General features: G+C 46.3%; 1 protein-coding gene across 1 annotated transcript; it reads right to left on the reverse strand.

The window, feature by feature from the left end:
* Nucleotides 1–1,497: 1,497 nt before the first annotated feature.
* Nucleotides 1,498–11,501, reverse strand: LOC112118312 (ovomucoid-like). The gene is made up of 9 exons (XM_024216574.2): nucleotides 11,423–11,501; nucleotides 10,326–10,351; nucleotides 8,956–9,089; nucleotides 8,680–8,731; nucleotides 5,367–5,494; nucleotides 3,745–3,793; nucleotides 2,628–2,755; nucleotides 2,163–2,214; nucleotides 1,498–1,643 (listed from the first exon to the last, which is right to left on the reverse strand). Exons 1-9 carry the CDS (start codon nucleotides 11,478–11,480, stop codon nucleotides 1,635–1,637), a joined length of 636 nt encoding a protein of 211 aa, XP_024072342.2. The 5' UTR covers nucleotides 11,481–11,501; the 3' UTR covers nucleotides 1,498–1,634.
* Between the last annotated feature and the right edge of the window lie 201 nt (nucleotides 11,502–11,702).

The raw sequence follows: 11,702 nt of genomic DNA on the forward strand, positions 1-11,702 counted from the left end.
TAAATGGGACTGTCCCGTGAGGGGATTAGTATTAATTACTATGGAGGGATAGAAGTGTCAGAACTTTGCATGGGGTAAAACCTAGAATATTTTCTGCATATTTTGTAGAATCTTGATTCTCTGAACATCTGTTACCCAGAATTCCATATCTCCTAATAGCTATTTAATTGCTAATGCTGTAAATAATCCACAAACTTGGTTATCAAAACTTACTCCAGGCCTCCTATAAGATTTGGAGAATTGAGGTTGCATAGTATTGTATCTTCAACTAGTTCCACCTCTGTCTCCCATCACTGAAGTTGTTTGTATGCAGGAATCCCTCAGCTGTTATAAAGGCATAAGAGCATCATGGAATGAGGTGTCATTTCCAGGGGTGAAAGTGGGCGAGTATGGGCCGGTATGGGCCTGTACGCAGCGCTTTAACGTCATTGCCCCTTTTGCCCCCCTGGCTACTGGCGGGGGAGGGGGGGCAAAAGCGGCAGCTGCCACGAGGATTTAAAAGGGTCCAGGGCTCCTGGCTGCTGCTATCACAGCAGCAGCCAGAGCCCCGGGCCCTTTTAAATCACCGTTGGAGCGCCGGGCGGCAGGGGCCAGGCAGCATGGATGCGCTGGTTGGGGGAGGCTGACCCCCTAGCCCCGCCCCTTCCGCCCGAGGCCCCAACCCTTCCGGGGGCTGGAGCCGGCCCCCGTACCAGTAAGAATTTAATATTACTTTCATCCCTGGTCATTTCTTTTGATGTGTTCCTGACTGTCCATTTCAGAATCAAACAACTCAATTCCCAAACCACCTCCACAGCAATTTAATACAAGTACCATATAAAGTAGATTCAAAAGGTTAAAAAACTGAAATCTAAGACCATTATGTTGGAAACGAAAGATTTTTAATGAGTTCTATCGTGACAGAACAGAAAAGCATCTTGTTAAGATTTTAATCTTAGGTCTTCAGATGTTTGCTTAGGACATCAACAATTTAACAGATCTAATTTCTCTTGGATTATGAAAATATACCCCTTAGCATATGCGATGTACACTTCACCTTTAATGGTTGGCAAGTTAATTTGGATGACTAGTGTTGCATGTATTTTGGAGGCACAACTTTGCGTTACCAGAAATCCGTCCATACCTTCAAAGCATTTACCCAGCATGAAGGGAATGATGAAAATCCTGATAGCTGCCCATGTAGCTACCTAAGGGGATGGCGGGGAGGGAAAGGTGAATGTATGGGTGCAGCCTGGATTACTATTTGATCAGCAGCTCCCTGGATTGATTCCAGGGGAAGACTGATATTAACTCAGGTCCTCCACTGTGTGTGTTACCTGTGGACTCCCCCCTAGAATCCAATCCCAGAACCCATTTATTATTAAATTGATTCTTTTAATTTTGGATTATTCATTTTATAGAGAATGAAGAGAAAAGTTTGTTTATTCAATGATTCCGTCAAGCAATCCCATAATGTTTTTGCTGATAAAAGAACAAAGGCAAAAATTTCTGCTAAATTTGCTTTATTGAACCACCAATTCAAGATGGTAATGCCATCAGGAGTGCTGGATGGACAAGACAAATTACAACTCTATCAGAAGAATTTATCATTTATACTGAAGCAGAATATTTTCTATTTTATGCCAATTCTTCCGTTAGTTGATCTAGAGAAAGAGAGAAAGAGAGACAATATTTAGAGTTGTTAGGATGAGTGACGTAGAAAAGCTTAACTAGAACAGGGGGGAAATGGAGATAATGATCTCAATGCAACAGTCTTGTATGAGCAACTTCTCCAAAACACCTTCTAATCTAAACATTATCTATTTGATTCAGATTTCACAAGATAAAATTCCACAGAGTCCTTCATTCTTGCATGGTAGATAAATTCAGTTCCCCCTATCATTTACTGTGCGTAGGTCTCTCAGAATCAGCAGATGGTCCTGTTTCTTCTGCATGAACATTTAAGATTTTATGACAATTTTTGTCAGAGTAAGATTTTACGTATCTCCTCAGTCAATATTTTCCACCCCCACTACTTGGTTAGTTTGCTGTGCGCAAATTCATTGCCGCTCTCCACCCAAGTGATGACTACATAACTGGTGTTATGTGTACATACTGTAGTTTGTAAAGTCTTTGGGAGGAAAAGCACTATATTAGTGTAAATATAATATGTGTAGATTTACCTTGCGGTTACATCTTCCTTCATGCTTTATGCCAATGTTGACTCCAGTTTTCCTTGAGAAGAGAAAAATTAAGCATAATGTGTATTTCTTCAAAATAAAACATCTCATTGTCACATGTAAAAAAATAAAGGAAATGGACTGTATAGTACAAGACATTTGACCGAGACAGACATATTCATATTAATCCTTTCTAATATCTTGATCAGTTATCTGGCATGTTTTGCCAATTTTTCCAGTTTGAAACCATCATATTCTTACTCCTTGGCATCTGCAGGACAGGTTTGGCCTAGTCAGATCTTTCAATGAAAACCCTGCCCTGTGTTTATAGAAAAAGCATTAAACAGTGCTTTGTCCCACTAACACCTGGTCTCCTGATATCATCATAATTGGGAACTGCTTTCTCACATTATCTGCACCAAATGTGCAATGACTTTTACACAAGAAATTCTTTACAAGTTTACTCACCATCTTGCTGTACACAAGTTACATTTGTTGCTATATGTGATGCCATTTGTGCCACAGACAGGTCTGTAAATCGCTGCGCAGCCAACGTGTTTACCCTTTTGTGGTCTTTGATACTCACCACAGTCATCCTGCAAAAGTAGTTATATAACGTTCTAACCACATTTATTGTTGGGAGTAATAAGTCATCTGTTGTAAGACTCATCTATTGAGCTAACATAGCACCTTTCTTTAAGCAATGAGGCTTCTCTAGGAAGTAGTTCATTTGATTGCCATTTTACATATTGGGAAAGAAAGTCAGAGTGGGTCAGATTCTCCATTCCTACTTTTCTGCACCCACAGTTATTACTTTAGTACGATACTGTGCTGAGAAAACTTTGAGATGGGAGTAAAGAGGCTCTTTAAACCCCCTTATTCTGTCACTGTGGCATAAACGGACCATGTCATGAAGTATAATTAGGGCTACAGATATTATAAGACCTTCCGACATTGGAGAAGGGTGTGGAGAAAACGTTTAGACAGGAGTACTCTGTGGGGATCTTGAATCTCTATTATGGCATGAACTGACCACTTCATGAAGAAGGATCAGGGCCAGAGCGATTACAAGACCTTCCCAAGGTCATGCAGAAAGTCTGTGACATAAACAGGAATAGAACCCAGGTTTCATATCTCCCCAGCTTTCCTTTTACCACAAAGGCCATACTTCCAACCCATCTCTTCGATGTATAATAAATAATTAAAATGCCCCAATCATCATGGTTTCCAAGCACCACCATATTCACTGTCATAAGAAACACCATCTGCTTCACTGAAAAGACATAATCAGTTAGATCAGCCCTTCTTTCTTCCAAGGGTGATAAATCAGTTGCCTATAATTAATCTGTGTGCGGAGGAGTGGTGGGGGCAGGGAGGAAGGAGAGGAGGTGGGATTTGTATTGGGGGTCATGAGATCTGGAAAATCAAGGTCCTGTCTCCTCTAAGTGACAATTACAGATCCCAAACCCTTTTTTGTAAGAGTAGCATTTTTCCATCTATCAAGCGTTATCAACATTTTTGTGACCAGTATTTATACTGGGAGACATGTCAATTTTAATGATAATTAATAAAAATGTGCCATTACCTTCACCTTACATTGTCCTTGATGTGCCAGGCGTATGTTAGACCCCCTTCTACAGGATGAAAAGTTGAAAGAGAGAAGACAATTATTGTCAGTGAATAATAAAATTGTCTACCTGGTGAGTAAAACTCTCCAAAATTCACTATGAAATTACAGAAACAGTTAGGAACATATGGAATATTTGACAGAGATGATTTGTAATGATCAAATTCTCTCTTTGATATAATCTCAGAAGTTACTGGGAATGTGAGGCTCATCATCCTGATGGAAGTCAGCATGGATCTGATGTTAACCAACCATGGATTCCCATTGTGTTTTGGGATTTGTAGTTTGGTGCATACATAAAGATAAACCTATTAGCTAGAGTGGTGGTTATCAACCGGGGGTCTGGGGCCCCCTGGAGGGCCACAAGCAGGTTTCAGGGGGTCCGCCAAGCCTAACCGGCGTTAGACTCACTAGGACCCCGGGCAGAAAGCTAAATCCCCACCACACAGGACACCTGCCACGTGGGGCTGAAGCTGAACCCTGAGCAACTTAGCTTCACAGGGCCCCTATGGTGTGGGGCCCCGGGCAATTGCCCTGCTTGCTAGCCCCTAATGCCAGCCCTGGCTTTTGTATGCAGAAAACCAGTTGTGGCACAGCTGATCCATGGAGTTTTTATAGCATGTTGGGGGGGAAAGGGGGACTCAGAAAGTAAAAGGGTGTGAACCCTGAACTAGAGGATAGTGCAGGGGTGGGCAATCTACTGCCCTGGCCCTGCGCCACTCCCGGAAGCGGCCAGCACCACGTCCCTGCAGCCCCTGGGGCAGGAGGGGGCAGAGGGCTCTGCGCGCTGCCGTCGCCTGCAGGGACCGCCCTCCACAGCTCCCATTGGCCAGGAACGGGGAACCGTGGCCAATGGGAGCTGTGGGGGAGGTACCTGCAGGCAAGGGCAGCATGCGTAGCCCTCTGCTCCCCGCAACTCCCAGGGGCGGCAGGAACGTGATGCTGGCCGCTTCCAGGAACGGCGCAGGGCCAGGGTAGGCAGGGAGCCTGCCTTAGCCCCGCTGCATGCTGCTGCCACCCCGGAGCCACTCAAGGAAAGCGGCGCCGAGCCAGAGCCCGCACCCCAAACCCCTCCTGCACCCTGCACCCCAACCCCCTGCCCTGAGCCCCCTGCCACACCCCAACCCCCTGTCCTGAGCCCCCTGTCGCAGCCCACACCCCTCCTGCATCCCAACCCCCTGCCCTGAGCCTCCAACCCCCCTCCTGCACCTCAACCCCCTGCCCTGAGCCCCCAACCCCTTGCCCTGAGCCCCCTCCCACACCGCGCACTCCCTCCTGCACCCCAACCCTCTGCCCCAGCTCTACATTCATGGCCCTGCATGCAATTTCCCCACCCAGATGTGGCCCTCGGGCCAAAAAGTTTGCCCACCCCTGGGATAGTGGATTATATTAGCTATGGTGTCCTGGGGACACAGGGGTTAACCAGAAGAGGTCAAAAGAATATGGATGTGAGTCAGGGACTCAGCTACCTCAGGACATTGATATATCCCTGTATAAAGAACATGCTTAAACAAGAGAACTAGTCTTAGCATCTCTTACTATTGATTCAGTTATTCCAAAGGTAATATTCAAGGACTTACAAGATTTTTTCACACAGCAGACATTCATTGCTATAAGTGACACCATCAGTTCCACAGACTGGTTTATAGATCCGTGTGCAGACTATCTTGCGTTGGCCTTTTGTTTGTTGATATTTACTGCAATCAGTCTGCCAAATGAAGAAGTTGTTATTTGAGTGGAGATTTGGAAGCATTTCAGGGCAGAGACAGCATCTCCTTATGTGGTGCCATAAGACAGTGAAGCCCTGAACCTGGCTGGAGTTAGCGTCTATCAATGACTTCACAGTGTACTGATATTTCCAGCTGGGATTTAAGAATACTTATTCTGGCGGTGAATTAAAAAGTTCACTTACTGTTTACTTTATTCTCATTAGTACAAGAATAGGAAGAGAGACTACATGGATACTACTAATAGAGTTTTACAATTCCTTCTTATACATGTATTGGTTTACTCCTCTTTAATGTGTTGGCAGCCTTGGGGTTGGAATATATTTTGCTTTCAGGGGGAGGGGATGGCTTTGTCTTCTAAATTGAAACCCTGAAATACATCTTTTTGCCTGGAATCAGAGGCTGAAGTACTATCAGTTAGATCAGCCCTTCTTCCTTCAAAAGGTGATAAATCAGTTGCTTACAGTCAATGTGTGTTTGGAGGAGAGGTGGGGGCAGGGAGCAGGGCCGGCTCTAGGTTTTTTGCTGCCCCAAGCAAAAAAATGTTTGGCTGCCCCCCACCCCAGCCCTGAGCCCCCCCCCACCCGCACCTCCTGCTGCCCAGCCCTGAGCTCCACCCCACCCGTACCCCCCTGCTGCCCCAGCCCTGAGCTCCCCCCTTCCCCCCCCATCTGTGCCTCCCCCACCCACACACACCCTGCCACCCCAGCCCCGGGCTCTCCCCCGCCAACTGCACCCTCCTTCCACCCCAGCCCTGGGTGACTGGTAACTCACTCCCAGGGTGGGTCATTCAGCAGGAATTTTGGATGTGCACAGAACACAGACAGGTTTGGTTCCCATATGGTTACAGAACTCTAGTAAAGTGGAACAATTTTCAGGTTGTGTGACTGGAGGATATCTGGATGCATATTTTAAAACTGTCCTCCATAAATGAGGAAAAGTTGAGGTGCCTTTATTATTTTTTTGTTCCACTCTTTGTTTCTATGGGGAAATTTGCCAATGCAATATCACTGACTTCCTTTTAAGCAAATAAAACTAAAAAAAAATAAAAAAAAATGGCAATGGCTGTTGAAAATAGTAATTCTAGTCCTAATAACCACTGGGAAGCATTTCTTGCTCAATTTTATCCTACTTTTTCTACAGCAAGTTACAGTGGATCAGTATATTTGATTTGGGAGAAATGAAGTAACAGCTGCCCAAATTGAGCTTGAGCACCTCTGAATTTTGAGGGTGTTCAAATCTGGAAGGCAGGTGCTAGATTCCCTTTCTGAATATTAGCTAAATCTGGAAAGGAAAAGTCAATTTCTGCTTCCATGGCTCAGAAGTGGAAATCCTCCTAGGAGCCTGGTACTGTATCTAAAGCTGCCCAAGTCCTCTAGCAGAGCCTCCCCTCCCTTACTTTTCATTTTAAATTCTAGTGGGATCCACGTACCTCCCTTGCTAGGCTTCAGATAGAGAGGTGCCCTGTCCATTTAGTCCACCCAATTCTTTCGTTGGGGGGCTGCAAGGTGAGGTCACAGCAGTATCCCTAATCCAGGCTGGGGATGTCTTCTGAAGGGGATCTCTGGGGCAAAGCCTTCTACTCCTTGGGCACACTTGTTCCCCATTCACAGGACCACCACTTCTAGCAGTGAGCTCTCCATTCACAGCAAGCTGCAGCATGAGGTTTCAGCTACATACTTCCTCCCCCTCCCTTTCCTGTTGATAGCGGCCAAGGGAATGCTGGAAAATGTAGTTCTTTCCCTGCTCCAGGGCTGGCTCTATAGGCAGGGAGCTAACCAAGGAACTACAGCTCCCATGGCCCCCTGTTGGTTCTCAGCTCCCATGCTGGATCCCTGCCGGCTGCTGCCCCTGCAAATGGGCTGCCCCAAGCACCTGCTTGCTTTGCTGGTGCCTAGGGTTACCATATTTCAACACTGAAAAAAGAGGACACTCCACGGGGGCCCTGGCCCTGCCCCAACTCCGCCCCTTCCCCACCCCCACCCCCGCCCCAACTCCGCCCCAGCCCTGCCCCTTCCCCAAAGTCCCTGCCCCAACTCTGCCCCCTCCTCTGAGCACCCTGCATTCCCCCTCCTCCCTCCCACTCTGATCTTGTTTGGGGGTTGCTAAGTGCTTCCCTGCTCCCCACTCGCCCTGCAGCCCCCCCCGCCCCTGCAGCCTCTGAGACCCCTGCTCCCCACTCGCCCTGCAGCCCCTGCACCCCCCCGCCCCTGCAGCCTCTGTGACCCCTGATCCCCACTCGCCCTGCAGCCCCTGCACCCCCCATTGCCCTGCAGCCTCTGAGCCCCCCGGCTGCCCTCCCCCGGCTGCCCTGCCCCTGCGCCCCCCTGCCCCTGCAGCCTCTGAGACCCCTGCTCCCCACTCGCCCTGCAGCCTCTATGCCCCCACCTGCCCTGCTCCCCCGCTCCCCCGGCAGCCTCTGCCTGCTGGGGGCTTCAGACGCTCGGCGGCATTGGTCCCTGAAGCCCCGGCTGCAGCTTCCTTCCTGCCGCCGAGCATGTTCCCTGGCCTGTCTGTCCCCACCGGAAACAGCTCCCGCGGCGCCGGGTTCCGAGCTGCGCGGGGCAGCGGGGCCACAGGAAGGGTCCCGCAGTGGCCGGGGGTCCCCGCCCGCGAGGGAAGCCCGAGCCCCCCCCATTCCCCGCCTGAGCATTGTAGCTGGGGCGGCTGGGCTGCGCTGCGGACCCTGCAGGTCGTGCTGGGGCCAGGCGGACCCTGGCTTATGCCTCCCTATTTCCCCGGACATGTCCGGCTCTTTGGAAATTCCCCCCGGACGGGGATTTGAGCACCAAAAAGCCGGACATGTCTGGGGAAATCCGGACGTATGGTAACCCTACTGGTGCCTAGAGCCACCCCTGGCAGGGAGGAGGGAGAGTGGTGGGATTTATGTTGGGGGTGATGAGATCTGGCATACCAAGTTTCTGTCTCCTCTAAGTCAGCATTACAGATCCCATGCCCCTTTTTGTAAGAGTAGGATTTTTCCATGTGTCTTTGCTGGTACTTCTCCCCTCCCTACCTCTGGGGTACTGTGCTCTGTAATTTGGAACTACTCTCTGCCCAAGTGAGAGCTGCATTTCCATGATGCTCTATGTATATCATGTAGTTAGTAAAGCATTTGGAAGGAAAAACACTATATAAATGAAAAATAGAATACACTTGGATTTACCTTTCTCATACATGCTCCCTCATGCTGTAGGCTAAGCGTGCCTCCAGTTTGCCTTGAAACACAAAAAGAGATCAAAAATGAATGTCCCTACATAGCAATACATCTCATAAGATCACTGTGTAATTACACAGAGGTACATGGGTTGTATGATATGTGAGTGGGACAGATATATTCATATTAATCTTCTCTGACCACACTATGTTTTCAGCATTCCTCTGTCATTTGCCGTAGTAGATCTAATTATTGCTAATAGAAAATATTGATCTATTTACTCACCATTTTGCCTGGCACAAAACACATCTGTTGTCATACGTCACACCATTGGTGCCACAGACAGGCCTGAACACACGCGGACAGACGAGGTTTTGGCCCTTTGCTGGTTCTGGATAAGCTCTGCAAACATTCTGCAACTATAAATATATAATTTTCTAGATACACAGATGAATACATGATGATAACTATTATTGTTAATTATTTTGGAGTGTATTAGAGCAGAGGTTCTCAACCAGGAGTCTGGGGCCCCCTGGGGGACCGCGAGCAGCTTTCAGGGGGTCCACCAAGCAGGACCAGCATTAGACTCGCTGGGGCCCAGGGCAGAAAGCCGAAGCCCAACTGCATGGGGCTGAAGCCCAGGTCCCTGAGCTCCACCAGCCAGGACTGAAGCCTGAGCAATGCAGCTTCACAGGGACCTCTGTGGCGTGGAGCCCCAGGCAATTGCTGTGTTTGCTACCCCCTAATGCCAGCCCTGGCGTTTATATGCAGAAGAACAGTTGTGACACAGGTGAGAGTAGGATTGTTCCATGTGTCTTTGCTGGTACTTCTCCCCTCCCTATCTCTGGGGTACTGTGCTCTGTAGTTTGGAACTACTCTTTGCCCAAGTGAGAGTTGCATTTCCATGATGCTCTATGTATATCATGTAGTTAGTAAAGCATTTGGAAGGAAAAACACTATGTACAGTGGAGGATTTTGCCCTTTGGTGGTTCTGGATAAGCACTATAATCATTCTGCAACTGTAAATATATAATTTTCTAGACATAGAATATCAGGGTTGGAAGGGACCTCAGGAGGTCATCTAGTCCAACCCCCTACTCAAAGCAGTACCAATCCCCAACTATTCCCCCTCAATCAGCTCCCTCAGCAATTGAACTCACAACCCCGGGTTTAGCAGGCCAATGCGCAAACCACTGAGCTATTCCTCATGATGATAACTGTTATTGTTAATTCTTTTAGGGGTGTATTAGGCATGCTGGCCATTATGGAATTATCTACTATCAATCTGGTAAACTCAGTGACTGACCATATGAAACACATGGGGATAGTCTCTTTCCTATAGTAAGTGAACTTTTTAATTCACCTGCAAAATAAGTATTCCTATATCCCAGCTGGAAATATCAGTACCACAATACCAATATATAATAACTAATACCAATAATGATAACAACTGGGGTCATTTTGCTTTTTGATTAACCCAGCCCTGCCCACTACTCTGTTCGATGTAGGTTCCTAGACTGCACTCATCACTAATATCTGAGCACTTTCCACTAGTTTTAGTGTTTCTTCCAACATGGAAAAGTTGGCCACAATGCAATTCCTAACTAATGATTAGGGGAAAGTGAAAATTACTAAACAGGAAGAGCTGGACTAACCTGATTCAGAGGCTCAGTGGCAACATCTAGAGAAAAAATATGGATATTCAACGTACAATGAGACAAATCCCTGTGACAGAAATCAAGTTATAAGCATTAATTCAAGAAAAATGTTCACTGAACTCTTTTTCTGCAACAAATGGGCCACATGTGGTGTTTTGCACCATTTGAAAATATAATAAGGGGCTTATTATTTGCTTATTATTACTATGTATTTTTCAGGTTTTCTGCTCCACTGAAGATGCAGGGTAACTAATAGCACCTTACAACATTTGAAAATATTTTTTTCTTCTATTAAGCCTGATCATTCAAAAACCTTTTCAGTCATTGGCACTATTTAGGAGTTCTCACCGCATGGATCCAGTGCTCCACATGATGTGTCATGCAGAGGAGTGGGAATAAGGCAGAAAAGTTACAAGCCAGGAAGTTAACATCCATTGATTCCTAAGCATAAAGTTAAGTAGGTCCTTAATATTTAGTCTTCTTAGTAACATCTTACAGAATGATTTCAATTATTTTTGGAATGAGTCCTTTCACAAATTTGATGTACCAGTTATACATATGGCATCTGTATCCAAGTTATTTGAATATTAACCTGATCCTTAATAAGTAATGTATGATGTAGTATGTTAACATTTTATGGTAACTTTGCCTTAATAAGAAATGTTTTAAAAAATTTAAAATTCAAAAACTTGAAAAATGTCTACCTTCTCTATAGCTGGTTGAAAAATGAAGGGGTGTATGTGGGGGGGGGGGATTTCCCAAAAAATTCACTGAATTTTTCCCCAAGTTTTTTGGAATTTTGAATGTCATTGATATTTTGATATCGAATGTTTTACCACCATCTCTAGTTGCAACCAATTGTCATATGGTACATTTCACAGCACCATGGGAGAGGGGAGATTTTGTTTAAGGACATTAACACTACCCTGTACTCTTATGGTTCCCTGGATTGCCTACTATTCAAGCAAAACAGACCGGATCTCCGGATTCTTCATAAAAACAAGAATATCATTGACCTTAATAGTCAAGGCTTCCAGAGGACTAGGAAGCAGCAAACACATGGCTCTATAGAGGCTACAGCAAAGAGTACTCACCTGAGAAGCAACATAAAAGTACCAGAGTGAGGACCATGAAGACACCAGCTGTCTTCATGGTGGAGATGCTTAGTCTAGGTTAGCTGCTCTGCTCTGTAGATGCAGTACACCCAGAGGGAGAGCTCACATATTTATACCCAAAGCCAGAACCCCCATCCTGATTAGGAAATCACATACAAAAGCCACCAATGATACTGGATACCAGAACAAGTTTGTTTTTGAGGAAGTCCCAGTGTGCTTGGAATGATACATTCTTTCTCAATCTCCCCTTTGGCTTCTT

This window comes from Terrapene carolina, unplaced genomic scaffold (assembly GCF_002925995.2).
Source record: "Terrapene carolina triunguis isolate 2854851 unplaced genomic scaffold, T_m_triunguis-2.0 Scaffold395, whole genome shotgun sequence".
NCBI classification, from domain to species: Eukaryota; Metazoa; Chordata; order Testudines; family Emydidae; genus Terrapene; species Terrapene triunguis.